This window comes from Hemicordylus capensis, chromosome 5 (genome assembly GCF_027244095.1).
Source record: "Hemicordylus capensis ecotype Gifberg chromosome 5, rHemCap1.1.pri, whole genome shotgun sequence".
Classification (NCBI taxonomy): Eukaryota; Metazoa; Chordata; class Lepidosauria; order Squamata; family Cordylidae; genus Hemicordylus; species Hemicordylus capensis.
In genome coordinates this window covers 91,818,579-91,836,905 of record NC_069661.1, presented here as the reverse complement: position 1 = coordinate 91,836,905, position 18,327 = coordinate 91,818,579, and the positions used below count along the sequence as shown (strand labels likewise).

Below are 18,327 nucleotides of genomic sequence, written 5' to 3'. Positions count from 1 at the left end.
TTGCATGCTGGAGAAAAGAAACACATTGCCCTGAACTAAATAAAATAAATGACATTTCACAAAATGGCAAGAAATTGCTGTGGGAAGAGAGATCCTGTAAAAATGTGCCTGTTTTTGTGGGATATTTCAGATATTAAAAGGTTGCATAGGAATTCCCACTAGAGTGGTACCACAGGAGTAATACTCTCTTTTAGAGGCACTTTTCAAAACGTTTCAGAAATTGTCAAAATGGCAAATATGCTAGGGGGAGAATAACTTGTGATGTGCTGTTGCAGGCACTAAACAGTAGATCCTTTGGACGCTTGTGGAACCACATTCTACATGAAGAGCCAATCAACAACTGAAGCACTAGCTGAGAGAGATAAATTATTTGAAAAATAAGCTTTTGCTGAGGAAATGTAGATGCTTGGGGAAAATATTTATTTCCACTGCAATAATTATTCCTTGTGCAAAGCTTTGGAAAAATATCTGAAGAGACCCAATAAGGAATTACTATTTAGAAGTCTAGCAAGTGAGTGCAAATATTTTTATAGGTATGTTTGTAAGATAACTTTGCCAACAATTATTGTTGCATTAAATAGAGGTTTTAATTGATCGTTAAGAGTTTAGAAGAATCTGGGAGGTATTGGTTTTCCTGATGAATATGAAGAAGGAATATTACAAATCAGAATGAATTATTGGTTTTGAATTTATTTTCGGTAATTTATTCATTTGTCTCTCCCTAGGGTGAACAACTGTGTTGGATTCTCCAATTACAAGTTTTTCCTCCTTTTCTTGGCATATTCTTTGCTATACTGCCTTTTCATTACTATAACCGATTTACAATATTTCTTTAAATTCTGGACAGTAAGTCTTAAGGCATTCCCTGATTTAAAATGTTAAGATTTGTAAATGTAAATTTAACTGCTACACTTAATATTTCAAAAATAGCTATTTTTAGACTGTATTTACAAAAATGCCAACTAAATTATTTAGGTTTTCTCTTGTACTCTGTGTTCCTGTACATGCTTGTTATACGTTTTTGTAGAAGAACATTGGGTAGCATGATTCTGTTAATGTTTTAAAAAGTTAGCCCTGGGGTTTACAGTTGCTTTATGCTGGCAGACAGTGACCATAAATATGCCTGGGATAGTGTATATGGCCTGTATTAGCTTTTAAAACTAGTCCATGCAATTCTGCAGTTCAAGTAGTTTTTACATATAGGGATGGCCATTAGACTTAAGAAGTCTAAATAACAAGATTTCTAATTAGGATCAAATTTTGTAAGTCTTTGTTGCATCCACTTCACACATCTAGCTTTTGTGTACATTTAGCAAGAATTTTACCTGAGATTCTCAAAGCATAAATATGTCACTTTAATGAGCCGAAGTGCCTTAGGAACAATAGAACTGGAGAGATGGCTGGTATATAGGTGCTATTTAAATACTTCAATGCAACACTGCTCTATAAGATTGAAAACATGTCCCTGAGGTTTCCTTATCCTTATGCACATTGGGGGTGGGGGGAGAACCTAACCCCTGTGGATAACGAGGTCCACTTGTATTTCAATTTATGATAATCTGACTCAAATTGTTCAGTTGCACTGGTACGTTTATCCATGTAAAGAATGCATCACTATTGAACACTACTGAAATTTATGAACCATTGGGAGTATGGTACAGAAAACAGACATAGTTTATTGAACAAATCAAACTTTTTTTTACAGAAGTTGTGATCCTAAACACTTTGATGTCAGTAACGTGTTGCATCTTATACTTTACCATTTTTCCAAGTAACTAAGCACAGTTTACCTGGGTACCTTCTCCCCCATGTTTTATCCTCACAATAACCATGTGAAATGGTGGCTGGCATCCTAGCAAAGTGTGCTTACCTGCAGGTAAGTGCTACCGTCTGGGTCCTCTAGCACGTGTGCTGTTGCGGAAGAGGTTTAAGAGGTGGGAGCTCTCCCCATGCTCTGGAACTTCTCTGTAAGATCAGAAACACATTGCTCACCCTCAGTGACATGTTTTCAATCTTACAGAGCAGTTCAGGGGCATGTGGGGGCGCTCCCAACTCTTAGGCCTCTCCCACAACAGTGTGCATGCTAGAGGTCCTGAGGAGTGGCACAGTGGCTAGTGTTGCATAACCTCAGGGGCTTAAAGCACACAAAGTTTTTCACACCCAGCTTTTAATTGCATGTCCTCCAGAATGGAGGTAGGGATGGGCCCGGACCGGTCCGGAGGCCATTAAAAAAGCCTCCGGACCAGTCTGGACCTGGGCGGTCTGGTTTGGGTGGGGGGGTATCTTTAAGAGCGGCGGGAGGGTTTACTTACCCCTCCCGCCGCTTTCCCGAGCGCGCGCACGCAAAGGACTGCTGGGAGTTTTTTTAAGCAACGTCGGGGAAGGAGTGGCAGGGAGGTGTCCTGCCGCCCCAATTACTCTGAACTTTACGGCGCCAAGCGGGAAAGCGGCGGGAGGGGTAAGTAAACCTTCCCGCCGCTCTTAAAGGTACCCCCCCCACCCCAGTGCCAGACCGCAGTTGGCAGTTCCGTGTACACCCCTAAATGGAGGTGCACATTCACATATTGGCCAAATTTACCCCAAAGGTCTTGCGAGCTATCAGGGAGCACTTGACACACAATTAGGGTTTTTCTTTGCACGTTAGAGTGTAGCCCTATTTTATATATGGTGTTGTTTTTTAAAATCCACTTTTTGTGTTGTTTTTTGGTAAAGCCTTGCAGAAACCCCGCAGTAAAGCCTGCTGTCTGGGAAAGCTGCAGGTGCTTTGTTAATCAGGATGTCAGCCAGTGACTGGGCTGAGGCCACCCATTGAGTGTTGTGGCTGAGTAGGGAATGGAACCACCAGATCAAACCATTGCTGCTCCCAAAAAACTCCTTGTTGAATTCAGTGAGGAGAGCCTTGCAGAAAGGAATGTACATATGGGATCAGCTCCCTCATTTAATAAATAGATGGAGAAAATATTCCAGGTTGAAGAAGCTCATTCGAGCTTCTACGGCCACAAGAGATTGATAAACTAGAGTGTATAAGTTCTGTAGATACTGGCCCAACCTTTTTTAATAGACATTTAATATCAGGAATATTTGCTAGTTTCTTTACAATAACTGAAAAAATGTTTAATGATTGTAGAAGAGCGTCATCTACTAGAACAGTACAAACAGTTAGTTACATTTTTGTCCACCTTTGTTAGTTCTTACATGATATACTAACAGTTTGCGAGCCCTTTTGATAGTGACCATTTTCTCTTACATTATGCTATGTAAACTACATTGAGAATGTTTTGTTGAAAAGCAGTATATAAATATTTTCAATAATAACAGCATATCCATGCATCTTAACTTTCCATTCATCCATTTCTGAAGCCTCTCATTCTCTAGTATTTAGTAAACAGATCTTTGCTGTCATCATGATAGTAGTTCTTTATAATGTTTATATATAACTTTCATTGTCAGTAGAAATAATGAAGATTCCATAGGTTCAGCTTTAGGTGGCTGGGAGAGTTTCAGCTTTTGCTATATAAGAATGCTGGTTCAAACACTGTTAAACATCAAGCATTCATAATGACATTTTTATGTTGAAACGATTGCTTTTAATAGAATTTTGTAGGATTTATTTTCTTTTATACGCAATAAAAAGGAGGTCTACAAAGGAGAAGATTCCATATTTACAAGATTCCAGTAATTCTAGAAATTGCTTTACTAATATTGAATCAATATTTCTTTGCAAGTGGATAAGTCCACCATAGAGGACAAAATGTTCCTTTCTCCTCCTAACATTTTTGCAATAAAAAATCACAAGTGCCAGTTGTGTTAAACAATTTTTGAGGTGTGATATGCCATCTAATCACTCTTTTTTTAAAAAAAGTAGATGTATGTTTATATCCAAAAAAGGGTAGAGATATTCTGCATCCTACCAACTCAGTTTTCTTCCCTTCTTTATAGAATGGCCTTCCTGATACTCAAGCCAAGTTCCATATTATGTTTTTATTCTTTGCCGCAGCCATGTTTTCTGTCAGCTTATCGTCTCTCTTTGGATATCATTGTTGGCTAGTCAGCAAGAATAAATCAACATTAGGTAAGTAGTTGCTTCTTCGGTTAAGTATATCAAGTGTGTGCATACTTATTTTTAAGAAATTTAAGCATCTCTCTCTCTCTGTTTCTAGAGGCATTCAGAGCACCTATTTTTCGACATGGAACAGATAAGAATGGGTTTAGCTTAGGCTTCAGCAAAAATTTAAGACAAGTTTTTGGAGATGAGAAAAAATATTGGTTGTTACCAATTTTTTCAAGGTAAGAGGTATATTGAAAGCATTTTTATAGTGTTAGATAGTGTGAACTAAATGAGATGTTTTGAAGCCAGTGTTTACACTGAAGATTTGAAGAATTTTTAGTCTTGCTTCCCTAAGTAAAATGTCACTTTAAATCTTGTTTTGATTTCAGCCTAGGAGATGGATGCTCTTTCCCTACCTGCCTTGTTAACCAAGATCCTGAACTAGCTTCTACTCCCGGACTTGCTTGTTCAGCCAAAAAGTAAATCTGCATTATTTCTCATTAGGTTTTTCACTTACCTTCTTATTTTATATCTTCTTGTTTGGGGTAGTATATATCTAAAATACACATTGGCACAGAGACTTTATCATAAGTTACAAACTAAAGATGTGCATGGAATGCGTTTTGCATTCCATTCCAAGCTCGGAACAGAATGCAAAATGGCTGGAACGTACTAACTGAAACACCATGGAACAGAACCATTTCGATCAGAACATTTTAACTGTTGTGGCTTAAAAAAAATTTTTTTTTTAACATAGGGCAGCTCTCGGGAGCGGCAAGAAAGAAGGCCCTGTCCCGAATGCATGGCAATTTAGCCTCTCTCAATGTTAGTACATGGAACAAAGGTGCCTCTGACAACGTTTGTTGGGCAAGCAGAAAACTTTGGGAGTAGGCAGTCCTTCAGGTATCCAGGATCCAAACCAATGTTAGGGTCCTATGTCAATGAGCAGCTGCAATTCCATAACTGGCATTTCCCTTATCCTTTCTGATCCACATATGGCTATTCTCAGCTGTCAACTGGTGGTGGTTTATTATACCATCCATTGTGTACATGGCACTTAACAAATAATAATAAGAAGGTCCTGTCCCAGCAGACTTGGAGTCTAAACTCTTTTGTCTTCCTTTAACAGAAGAAGAAGTAAACACAAGGATGAACTGGGGAAGAATAGAGGAGACCTTTGAATATTGCGGGAGTGATGTTCCAGGAGGTTCTGTGAACGCTAAATCCGCGATATTCAAATACTAAACTTAACTCAAGAAATAGGGTTAGGTTTTATGCAGGCTGCTTCTAGGGGTATAAATAACCAGTCTCTCACCGTTTCTCAGTTGGTGTGCAGGGATGGATATTTAAACTTTTAAATATCCATCCCTCTTGGAGGGATATTAACTTCTTGGAGCAATCCACATGCCAGCTGAGAAGCATGGAGTCTGCTCCTGGGGGTTTAAACTTCAAATCGATCCCCATATGCCAGCTGAGATGCAATGCGAGATTGGTTATTTAAATTTTAAACCACCTGGAGCAGCCTGCACACCATCAGCTGGTGTGTGGGCTGCTCCAGGTTAGGGGGTAGAGGTTCCCCAAGTGAAAAACCCAGAAATAACTGAAACTACTCTCACAGTAACTAAATTGGTCTACAAGGAAGTTGCCCAAGAATGGGCAAAACCCAAGTGAAAAACCCATGAATAACTGAAACTATACTCCTGGAAAACTAAATTGGTCCACAAGGAAGTTGCCCAGTAATGAACCTGCAAAATTAAAGAATCACTATATGTGGGTATTTCATATTCACAGACCTAAGCCTAGTTACAGTATGTTGAGGACTGTCTGGACAGTCGTTCTTCACAAGAGGGAACTTAATGGAGTTGTCTTGTTTATTTAGCTGATTTAAATGGTGGCTCTCGCTACTCATGCCACACAGTTCTTTCTAGACACAGCTGACTTGATTGCAGCTAGAATCTTGATAGGAGGGGGTTTGAGGTTGCACTTTACAAGACCATTGGTCATTTAAATTTGATGAGATTAAAATGGGCTTAGCACCTGTATATCTCTGGGATCCCCTCTCTCAGCCAGTTGTATCCCAACCTGTGAGATCTTCTCAGCTGGCCCTCCTTAATGTCCCAGGCCCTGATGTAGTGTGTGTTGCCTGGGCCCATAGAAGGATCTTCTCTGTGGCCACCCCGCTTCATTGGAACACTCTCCCCCCGCCGATTCATTCAGTCCCCTCCATGGCTGCTTTTAAGGTCCTTCTTAAGACCCATCTGTTTTGCCAGGAATTTGCCCTTTAATTTTATTTTCATCATTATTAATAATAATAATCCCCCAGTGATAATAATAATAATCCCCCAGTGATAATAATAATAATCCCCCAGTGATAATAATAATAATCCCCCACAACCTTGTTGTGGTTGTGGGGCTTGCGTGCTCTGAGGAAGGTGAGAGCTATGCCAGAGGTCCAACCATACTGGACAGGTCACATCAGAGGAGCCAGATGAAGAGTGCCTCTCCCATTAACAATATGGTGAGACATAACTTTAATAAATCTATACTGGATCAGCCGTCGCCCAGGTCAACAAAGGACCGCGCCAGGTGCTGGAGTCCCTGGACATCTGGTGGCAAGTGGGCTACAGGACTCAGGATCTTCAGTTGAGCAACCAGGGCTGGAGACTGCAGGGTTACAGGAAGAAACGTCGCTTAACCAGAAAAAATATATGAAAAATGCCGGCAAGGAAATAATGATTTGCGATTACAAGTCTAGTCCAACTAGAAGAGGTTATTTTAAAAGATTGTACCAAATTTGGAAAGAGAAGCATCCAGATACAGAAATAACAGAACAAAGGCTAGCAGACCAGAGAAGATTCATAATAAGAAATAAAGTATTCACAGAAGTTGAGCTGGAAGAACTGCAAAAAGCAACACAGGCTCAATATATGGAAGAATTACCACCAACTGAAGAAGTTGCAGGTGGAGGAGGTGTCGGAAATAGAGGATGCCACTGTTGCTGAACTTGTTTCAAAATGAAAACCAGGCAACCTCCCTTTGCCTTCACCTCAAAAACCTGAATGCCGTTTAACAGAAAAGCAACAAGAACTAAAGCAAAAAATAACTGAGCACATGAACCAAACAGTCACCAGGGTTCGACTTCCAGCTCTAAAAACAGTTGCCAAAAAACAACTTGCTCAGGCATTAAAAGATGTACATGCTGCACTTGCAGAAATAACAACAAATAATTTGCAAAAAACAAACCAACTAATGTACAGTGCAGCAACAATAACAAGAGCTTGGATATAAGATCAGAGGACCTGTAAAAAAAGAAAGTAGTACATCACCTAAATGGAAGATTGGATTAGAAAATAAAATCGCCAGGCTTAGATCAGATGCCAGAAATTGAAAGATATGAAAGACAAGAAGCTGAAGAATGAAAACACCAAACAGTATCTGATCCAAAAATACCACCTAGATTCAAGGAAAATGAGAGAAGTCCTGGAAATAATAAAGCAGCAAATAACAGTAGGGGCAAAGAAGATTAGCAGGTATGAAGCCAGAACTACACAACACAGGCAGAATCTCCAATTCCAGTCGAATCAGAGACGTTTCTACCAAAGTATAGAAGGAGAAACTGCAAGAAACGTAGAAACACCAAATAAAGAAGCAACAGTGCAATTCTGGGGGAAATTATGGGACAATCCAATAGATTATAATAAAAAAGCAGGCTGGATGAAAGAGGTCAAAAAATGTAACCAACAAATGCAAGATCTAATAATAACACCAGAATTAATAAGTGAAAGAGCAAAGAAAATTAAAAATTGGACTGCGCCAGGCGATGATGAACTGAATGGCTTTTGGCTTAAACACCTAACAAGCCTTCATAAACAACTATCAAAACAGTTCAATCACATTTTGCAAGGCGGTGATGCTGAACAATGGCTAACAACTGGGAAAACTAATCTCATCATTAAAGACCCAGCAAAAGGTGCAGTTCCAAGTAATTATAGACCGATCACCTGCCTGCCAACCATGTTCAAATTAATAACTGGAATAATAGCATATGAAGTCATGCAACACTTATTAATTAATAAGCCGCTTCCAGTTGAACAGAAAGGAAATTGCCCCAACACCAGAGGCACAAAAGACCAGCTGCTGATTGACAAAATGATTTTAGAAAATTGCAAGAGGAGAAAAACAAATCTAAGTGTTGCATGGATTGACTATAAGAAGGCCTTTGACTCATTGCCTCATACATGGATACTAAAATGTTTAGAAACAACTGGTGTCAGCAAAAACATTCAGATATTTATAAAAAAAGCAATGAGCATGTGGAGTACACAGTTAACAATCAATGGCGAGACACTTGGACAGGTTAGCATTAGAAGAGGTATTTTCCAAGGGGACTCACTATCCCCTCTGTTGTTTGTAATCACCATGACTCCACTTTTACAAATACTAAACAAAACAGGCCTCAGATCCCAAACCTCTAAAACATCAAGTCAAATCAGCCATCTGCTGTACATGGATTATTTGAAGTTGTATGGAAAGTCCCAATCAGAAATTGAATCACTGCTAAACACTGTCCGTATATTCAGTAGCGATATAGCAATGGAGTTTGGACTAGACAAGTGTGCTGCATTAAGGAAAAATAAGAAAAGCAGAAGGAATAGAACTGCCCAATGGAAGTAACATCAAGAACCTGGAAGAGAAAGAACATTACAAATACTTGGGCATTCTCCAGGCTGATAACATTGCACACACTGAAGTTAAAAGAAAAATTGGAAGTGAATACATCAGGAGAGTTAGAAAAATCCTCAAGTCCAAACTCAATGGCGGGAACACCATACAAGCCATAAACACCTAGGCTATACCTGTTATCAGATACACTGCAGGAATAATAGACTGGACCCAGGCAGAGCTAAAGACGCTAGATCGTGAGACCAGAAAAATAATGACCATCAATCATGCTCTGCACCCCCGCAGTGATGTAGATAGCCTATACCTCCCTCGCAGCTCAGGTGGAAGAGGAATGCTGCAAGTCCATCAAACAGTAGAGGAGGAGAAAAGAGGCCTTGAAGAATATATCAAGGACAGTGAAGAAGATGCACTGAAAATGGTCAAGAACAAGAAACTATTCAACACCAATGAAACAAAGCAGGCCTACAAGAAAGAACAAGTCAAGAACCGAGCAGAAAAATGGAAAAAGAAGCCACTGCATGGTCAATATTTGCACAATATAAGTGGAAAATCAGACATCACTAAGACCTGGCAGTGGCTTAAGAATGGCAACTTGAAGAAAGAAACAGAGGGTTTAATATTGGCTGCACAAGAACAGGCACTAAGAACAAATGCAATAAGAGCAAAAGTAGAAAAGTCAACAACAAACAGCAAGTGCCACCTTTGTAAAGAAGCAGATGAAACAGTGGACCACTTAATCAGCTGTTGTAAAAAGATTGCACAGACTGACTACAAACAAAGGCATGACAAAGTAGCAGGGATGATACACTGGAACATCTGCAAATAATACAAGCTACCTGTAGACAAAAATTGGTGGGACCATAAAATTGAAAAAGTTGAAGAAAATGAAGATGCAAAAATATTATGGGACTTCCGAGTACAAACAGACAAACATCTGCCACACAATACACCAGATAGAACTGTAGTTGAGAAGAAAGAAAAGCAAGTTAAAATAATCGACATAGCAATACCAGGGGATAGCAGAATAGAAGAAAAAGAAATAGAAAAAATAACAAAATACAAAGATCTACAAATTGAAATTGAAAGGCTGTGGCAGAAGGCGACCAAAATAATCCCAGTGGTAATTGGCACCCTAGGTGCAATTCCAAAACACCTTGAAGAGTACCTCAACACCATAGGGGCCACAGAAATCACCATTGGCCAATTACAAAAAGCATCTTTACTAGGAACAGCCTATATTCTGCAACGATAACAGCAACAACATTGATAATGAAATTCAGCCATCCCAGGACCTTGGGAAGGACTCGATGTCTGGATAAAACAAACCAGTCAATAACACCTGTCTGACTGTGGTAAACAAGAAATATTATTATTATTATTTCTATTATTTATATTGTTATTGGTAGTGTGGTTCACCACCTAGAGTCTTTGGAGGAGGCGGTCTATAAGAAAATTTTAATAAGTAAATAAATTACATTCTTTCACTTTCCTGTTGATCTGTTTCACATGCTTTAGCTTAGTGCCAGCATTCTCTGCTTGCATAGCCAAAATTGATGTTCTGTTTAGCCAGAATAATATTGCAAACAAGGAGCTTCTTGATTCAGGAACAATTTGGGGGGGTCATGTTTGTAGAATGCTTTGCACAATGTGTCTCTAACTGCAGTAGTTAAAAGTATAAGATGGATTTCTTGGTATGCATTCAGCTCTTGCTGCTGGAGGTCAAGCTCCCAATGTTCCATCGTCGCACGCCTCAGCTTCAGTGTCATGTAATAACTCTGTATTGATCCTGTGAAAGCTGAACTCTTGGATATATGGTCTTAAAGGATTAAGGGACCAGCAATGCTTCCATTATACTACATGTAGTCTGATATATGGAATAGTCACAGGGGCTGTCATGTGCTGCAAGCATATTACATAAACGGGTTTCTCTGCCTTGCACTTACTGACACCCAGATACCTAATTTTTCTCAACAGTGGCTGCCATTTTGTGCAACTTCCCGTGGGCATTGTTAGTATTATTTCATTGTGTGATTGTGCAATCTCAGCCTTTGTGCAAGAAGGCTCTTGTGCATTGCATGAATGCTTCTTTTTAAAAGCATGCAACAGCCTCCTGCAGTGCTAACACCCACAAGAAGTTACACAGAATGTAAGCCAGTATCTTTTACTAGTAATCGAGAAACAACACAAAACAGGGATGTTTGTAAGTAGGGCTTCATAATAAGGCTTTTCTAACCTTATGTAAGACTAGTGGACATTAAGCCTGTTACATTAACGGGTGCTAGATCCCGGGCGTGCGAGCCGGCGGGCGGCTCAGTCTCTGCCGCCGCATCACAATGAGGGGGAACCTTGTCCAGTGACGGCTTTGGGGCGGCGGCAGGAGCTTTGCTCCTGGGCGACAGTCAAGCCCGCTCTCCCCGTGCCCGTCCCCCTCCGTGCCCGCGCCACGCGCCCCCTTCTCTTCCCCCCTCCTGGCCGCGCCATGCCCGCGCCTTTGCACGATGCAGTGTGGGACTGGCTGTGGTGCTGGGGTTGGCTGAAAGAGGCGGCCAGTCGAGGTTTAATGTCCACCATGTTGGCCGTGGCGTATTGAGCAGAGCCAGAGCGGCGGAGGAGAGAAATCGGCGCCGCAGCCTAGCCACGCCAGCCGGCGCCGCTGGGACCCGCCTCGGAGCGAGCCCTGCCCCGGGAGCCCCGGTCCCTCCATGAGAGCGCTTGGCAGGGTCCAGCGGCTCTCAGCTCGGAGCGCCCTCGCTGCCTCCCCCCTCCCCTTGGCCGGAGCAATTGCAGGCGCCGCCGACTAACATGAGCAAACTGTCGTTTCGGGCATTGCGGCGGGGAGGGCGGCGGAGGCGAATGCGGCGGCCGGGTCTCCCTTCTCGCTTCTCTCCCCCTCACGGAAGTGGCAGCGTGGTAGGCCTCGCCTCAGCCAGCCAGCACGCAGTTGTGTGCGTAGTTTCCGTTGCTGCGTCTGTGCGCGCCATGCATGCGCAGAACACCTTCAAGAGACACGGACGCAGGTACCTTAGGGTTTTTATGTAAGATAACCTGTTTTGGACCTTTTATGTTAAATTCTTTTCTAAGGTCATTTTTCAATTAAAGTTTCCCAAGGTGCTTAATTGTTCTCTTTTCAGACTGGCTGGCATGATGTGCAGCTTAAACACAAACCCTGTAATAATACCAGACTGAGTCAGTCTCTCTCTCTCTCTCTGATTGCTTTCTTCAATAACAGAGAATACAAAACTAACATGCATGTAACACACAAACGTACTAAAGACCCAATTTTTATATGTATGTATGTATGTATGTATGTTACTGAGCTGGAATATTTTGGGGATAAAGAGTGACAAAGATTTGTAGTGAAATTTCCTACTCTACCCTAATATGCACTGGCAGTTGCATAATAGTGTAGTGTTACATTCATTAAGATCCTGTCTCTTCTCCAACACTTTTTTCATTAATAGTGAGAATCAACATGCATTTCCTTCTAAGCCATTACGAGAATCTCAAAGCCACCTTCTTACTGAATCGCAGTCTTGGACAGAAACTAGTGCAAGTATTGAAAACAAACTGGGTAAGAGATTATTATGACTTTTCTGCGTTCATATGTACGTATCTATATTTATTTTCAAAGTTTAATCAAAAATACAAAATAGTTTACAGTAAATAAAATAACAAATAACAAAGCTATTTAAATATAATACAGACTTTAAAACCACATTAAACAAAAGCACAGCAATACGTGAGGGGAAAATGGAAGTCAATATGAACAGTTTGCAAGCCTTTTGAAAAAAGAAAGCTGTTAGGCATCTCTGAAAACTCCAGATCTCTTTAAGAGGAAATTTCAGAATGTCAGGGCTGCTACTGTGAAGGCTCTGATCTCTGAAGTGATCCATGCTCCCTCACAACTGGGTCTTATGCACCTGTGCAGTAGTCCTGCTGAGGAATCTTTAGCTCCAAGAGGCACTCTCTGGCGTTCTGAGGTGCATGGAAAGCATCCATTAAATATTACATTATTATTTTCATTTATATCCTGCTCTTCCTCCAAGAAGAGCACCTTCTCTCTCCGTTCCTTCTCTCCTGCCCCACTTGTCGCACCACGAAAGTTATGCTCCTCTCTTTCTCTGCGGGAAAATGTTATAGTGATTGTTACTCGTCTTGACTTGGACTGTTCTATTGACTACGCTTTTAGATTTCCCTTCATTCTGGTCACTTCTCGGTATTTTTATTGGTTTTTTACTCAGCCCAGCTTCGACTATTCTTTGCCTTATGAACTTTTAAAAGACAGTCAAGCGCTCTGGCACAGTAAGACCTGCAAAGGTACTCTCCCATTCTCTGACAGGCATGACGAGTACTTAATTTGTTTTGAGGGAAACCCTAATATCAATTCCTGTAAAATCTGTCTTTTGTTTTCAAAACAAATGCAAAAAAGCAAGGAACTTAGCCTACGAGCCTCTCTATATGAGACTGCTCTATATATCCAGCCATCAACGTTGACTGCCTTAACTTTGACGTCTTCCAAACACCACGGTGACTCTGTAAGAGATTTTTGTCACCCCAAAAACTCCTGCAACCAGCAATAAATGAGGGCTCCAAGAATCTTCACATTCACTGGGTTCTTTTAATGGTACTGGCTGTCGAGAATCCCAAGACCCAAGAAAACACGAAGAGAAATGGAAAGGTATATTCAATCAAAGCTGGTTTATTTCTCTTACCAATATTAATATGAATTCACAGCATACAGCATGCAGCTTCTCTCACACAAAGCAGACACCAAAATCTAACAGCCTCGTTTCAGTCATGATACTCACAGCCTCGGACCAACTTCATCCTTTCTCGTGTGCCGTGCCTGGGTCACTCTCTCTGAGGGAGAGAGCCCAGTGGCCTTGCATCTCCCCGTCCCACCAACCTGCTCTTGCTCCAGACCAGGGTCCTAAATCCTCACCCTATCTGCCCACGCACCTGACATTCAGCACCATTGCCTAAGGAAAAAGAGGAACCTGCTACGTGCAACAAGACCTCTCCCCTTTTTCCATCGGCCACCTGAAATACACTTTCGACATATAAATGAATCACCGAAAAATAAGGAAGTACACTCAAACTAATGGCTTAACATGATCACAATCTGGCCTAACATGACCACAAACAGAGCAGGGGCATGTTGCTAAGAAAGAGGAACTGAAAAAGAGGAACTTAGCACCTACAGACAAATCTATGTCAAGGGTGAGGCTCAAATCAGGGTTTTGATATAAAATCACATCAAGTGATCAAACTCGTGTGCAATCACCCATCTAACACAGCATAGCTAATCTATATAGGCACAACTTACATATTCAATACAAAATTGACCCAACAGGAACTTACAACTCCACATTCAAGAAGCTGGTTTCTGTTGAGAAAGGTGACCAATCATCACAAGAAGAAACACAAGCACAATCAGTCGGACATCTCTGGGCAGCCGGACTCCAAACGCTGGCATTTGACTGCTGCTTCAACATTGACATTGGAGACTCCCATCTCAAAAAAATCAATGTCTTTGCCACTGACCCCGTCACCTTCAACGGCAACTGTGGCTCCTGATGATGTGGACGAGCTGATTGGAACGGTGCGGCCTACCACCTGTTCTTTTGACCCTTCCCTGACATGGGACCCTTCCCCTGCCCATGTGTCGGGCATTAGCATGGCTGATATCTGCAAGGCTGCTGCCTGGTCCTTAGACTTACCCTTTGTAAGACACTTTGCTGTGGACCTCCACTCTGCTGCTGAAGCCAGCTTCGGTCGGGCAGTTTTGAGAAAGTGTTCTGATCATGGTAGCACCCATCACCGGAGCTAGTCACTCACCGTTGTAAGGGAACATGGATCACCGCAGAGATAAGCAGGTTGCTTACCTGTAACAGGTGCTCTATCTGATGATCCATGTTCACTCACAACATACACCCAACCTACTCCACTGCTAGTGTGTCTCCATAGTATTCATCTCTTACCTGTTCTCACCTGGGCTCTGCAGGTCTTCATCTCTTCTCACCCTGTAGTGGCCGCTTCAGGAACTGAGAGGCAAGGCATTCTACTCCCTATTTTAACTGACACTTCCTGCATGCCTCAGAATGCTGGAGAGCGCCTCTTGGAGCTAAATATTCCTCTGTGGGACTACTGCACAGGCACAGAAGACCCAGTTGTGAATGAACATGGATCACCAGAGAAAGCACCTGTTACAGGTAAGTAACCTGTTTTTCCCAGTGGAGGCCAATACAGATTCCACTTGGAATATGGAACAGGACCCCATCAGAAGAAGTTAAGTTCTGGATGAATCATATTGCAGGAAACATTTTCTGAGCTAACTGGTTCCAATCACTTAAAGCTTCAGGGGCAAGTAATACTTTGGACCCAGAAATGTTTGCAATCAGTGCAGATACTTCAGAAATGACACATGAGAAGCTTTCAAACAGTCTTCAAAACTACCTTCATGTAGTGAATTGCAGTAATTCAGTTGTACTATACAGTTACAAAGAGTGGTTTGTAACCACTAACACAAAGAGTGGTTTGTAGGCTTAAGGCAGGAAGCTTAATTTCAGTCAAGTGTGAAAAAGAAGTGAATTCCAAAACTGAATATATAATAAATTTGACATACTTCATAGCTAAAGAAAACTCTGATTTGAAACTTGCAAATTTCTGAACAGACATTGCAAATGAGATTAAGCTGTGGGTCCAAAGGTGCCCTTGGGGAATAGAAGGCACTTCCACTCATGAAAGTTTCCACTGACTTTGCCTTCCTGCTGTAACTGCCCACACCACATTCAACACCATTCCCAACCTTCATGAGTGGCTTTTGTGGGGCACAGGGAGTGTGCAATATGGGAGGAAGGGAAAGACAGGCAAGTCGCATTCTGTGAGTAGAAGTCCGCTTGCAGTAGTTGGATCCAAGCCAGTATTTTTATTAGAAAGATTAATAGCCGTGAATCAGTGATCATTTATTCAAATAAGCTTATTCCTTTACCCTTTTTGCTGCTTAATGACATATACTTACCTTCTTAAAGCATATTGTCAATAAAGTTAGTGAATCAAAAGCAGGAGAAGGTAGGCAACAAAATGGGTAATACAGTCTGCTTACACATGTTTTTCAACAATATATGCAGCACAACTTGTTTTTTAAAAATTCCCGAATTAAATTAATTGATATCCTCTTTTCCCCAATCCCCCAAGTTGGTCACTTTTGAAGTCTTTTGGGTTCCTGCTTTTGAGACGATTCTACTTAATTGCAGAAGTCTCACACAGACTACTGTATTGAACAAATTCTGGTGTGTGTGTGTGTGTGTGTGTGAACAAATTCCATAATTGTTATCAATTTTTTTTAATGTTTTGATTAATAAAGTTTTTGCCTATACCCTGTTGAGGACATAGCATCATATAATCAAACCATCAGCTCTGAATCTGTACCAAAGAGTGTTAATTGGTGCTAGGGAACAGGCTTAGTTGTAGATGCCTTGATTTACTGGCCACAAGGCTAGTCCACCCCAGCATGCTACAGCCTCTTACATCCAAAGTAAGGCTTTGGATCTTTCCTTTTGCTGGGCAGTGAAATAAAACTTGTTCTCTTGAATTCTGCATGCTTAGAAAGCCTACAGCTACTATTAAAACTTGGGCTCAGGTCCCTGATTCAGCTAAATCTGGCTGATACCTAAAAGGTATGTTGAGTGGAAGAGGATGCATTAGTAGGATTGTTAATTTTTTTGTTGGTGTTTTAATCTCCATCAGTGAAGTTATAGCTTGGTTTGCTTCTTTCACAGCTGTGTCCCAGAGGGCCACAACATATAATGCCTCTGATTAATGATGGGTGGATCTACTCACCTCTGATCAAGAATTAATCCATAGTAAACTAGATTAATTTCCAAGAAGTTTACCGGACATCCAAAAAAATTATGTAATTCAAAGTCTCAGTTGTGCCAAAGCAGACTGGGGATCTAGGCCCTGCTGTATAATGATAACATCAATACAGTGTGTCAGGGTAGAGGCTTCAATCCTCTGAGATCACCCCATTCCCTGAAACAAAATGGCAAAACTAAGACCCTGATGCTGGAATTTCAAGGATTCTAGGAACCATGAGAAATGTAGCTCCCATGGTTCCAAGCACCCAGGCCTTCTATCCTGATACACCATTTCTATGACCTCTTCCCCGTCAGTAAGTTCTACAAAGTAGAGGAGGGCAGTGCAAGGCGATCTTGGGAAGGCTATAGCAAGAACTGAGGCAAATTACAGATCCATTTCAGATCAGGCTAGATTTTAGAAGAATGGGTTTGATATAGGAAATGGAATTGATTGGCAGGTGGGGAGGGGTGTAGTGTCAGTCTTTAATTGAGACATGCAGGATAGCATTTACACTAGCTGTAAATCAGCACTATTGGTGTCTATTGTATATGTTCACCCTAGTTTACTTCTCTTGAAGCATTTGCATGATCAGTAAATTAAACATTATCACCAGTGTTGTTCCCTTAGCAGTGTCTAGATTGTCCTAAACTAAGAGAGCTTATTTGTGTAACAAGTAACAAATGTGCCTTTGAAGAGAGACAGAATTCTACTGATGTAGAATTTAGTGAATTAGATGGTAAAAAAGAAGGGAGCCCCTGCTTAAAAGCATTGTTTTGTTTCTCCAAGGTATGAGCAATCCTGCACTAACAATGGAAAATGAAACTTAGCCGTGCAAGTTAAAAAAAAAAAAAAGTCCTGGAACTTCAAAGTAAGTTGGTGGTAGTTTGTTTTTGTGTGTGAACTTTGCTTGCCCTTTTAAAACTTAAAATCACTCTTCTGTAACCTTCTGTAGACCATAAGTCTTGTCTGATATGCAGACTAAGAACTTGTGAAAGCTTATGACATGTGTCACTAAGCCAATTAGTCCTTGTTTTTCAAACTGGTGTGCTTTAATGCTTTGTTATAGTTCAGAAATTGTTGATGAGAGGAAGAGAGATTCTTCCACAACATCAGCATCCATCAGCCAGCTGTTGCAGTCCACTGCTGCGTGGACATGCTAAGAAGATACGTCAAGACCTAATTTAGCTCTCTCCGTATCATTGCTTGAAATACAAGACCTGTTGTCATCTCGTACATGTGTAAAAGAATGTTCTGGTTAACACAAATTATTGTTAAAATACAAAAGGAAAGTCTTGAAAATTACAGGTTGGAAAAGCAGGAAGCCTTTCATTAAGACAAACAAGACAATACTTCCTCCTTTGCAGATTATAAAGGTGGTTTTTGCATTGGCATAAATAGCTCAGGTGAGTGTAAACTACTTATGTATAACATGCCCATGCTCTTGTAGCAATTCTTGAATCTTAAAGTCTTGCCTCTGATTTCAAACTGCAAGCCAACTGTATCCCTGGGAATATACAGTATTTTCAGCTTTGATTAGTTGAATGGATGGCTTGCGGGTGGTCTAGCTATTGCAACTGGACTATATTTTGATTCCTGCCTACAGCTGAGTTAGCAACACAGTTTTAATTTTAAACTAAGCTAGGTTGGATAAGATTATAAAAGTTCTGTTTGATATTAACATAAACTACTTCCCCTGTCCATTTTTACACAGATTGCTTATTTATAGCTAAACTATA

General features: G+C 41.0%; 1 protein-coding gene across 9 annotated transcripts in view; it reads left to right on the top strand.

Moving 5' to 3' along the window:
* The window catches only part of ZDHHC2 (zinc finger DHHC-type palmitoyltransferase 2), a 68,916-nt gene that overhangs the window by 44,292 nt on the left and 6,297 nt on the right, over positions 1–18,327 (top strand). For 5 of the 9 annotated variants that reach the window (XR_008308645.1, XR_008308643.1, XR_008308648.1 and 2 more), the window contains 7 exons: positions 726–846; positions 3,940–4,072; positions 4,161–4,287; positions 4,438–4,527; positions 12,193–12,302; positions 17,378–17,459; positions 17,658–17,994. Coding sequence is in view for 2 of the 9 variants with exons in the window: in XM_053256323.1 (XP_053112298.1) it covers positions 726–846; positions 3,940–4,072; positions 4,161–4,287; positions 4,438–4,527; positions 12,193–12,302; positions 17,378–17,418 (622 nt within the window). In the remaining 7 variants the exon portion in view is untranslated. The remainder of the gene's footprint in view (positions 1–725; positions 847–3,939; positions 4,073–4,160; positions 4,288–4,437; positions 4,528–12,192; positions 12,303–17,377; positions 17,460–17,657; positions 17,995–18,327) is intronic. The other 4 variants (XR_008308646.1, XR_008308644.1, XM_053256323.1 and 1 more) reach the window with 2 other exon arrangements.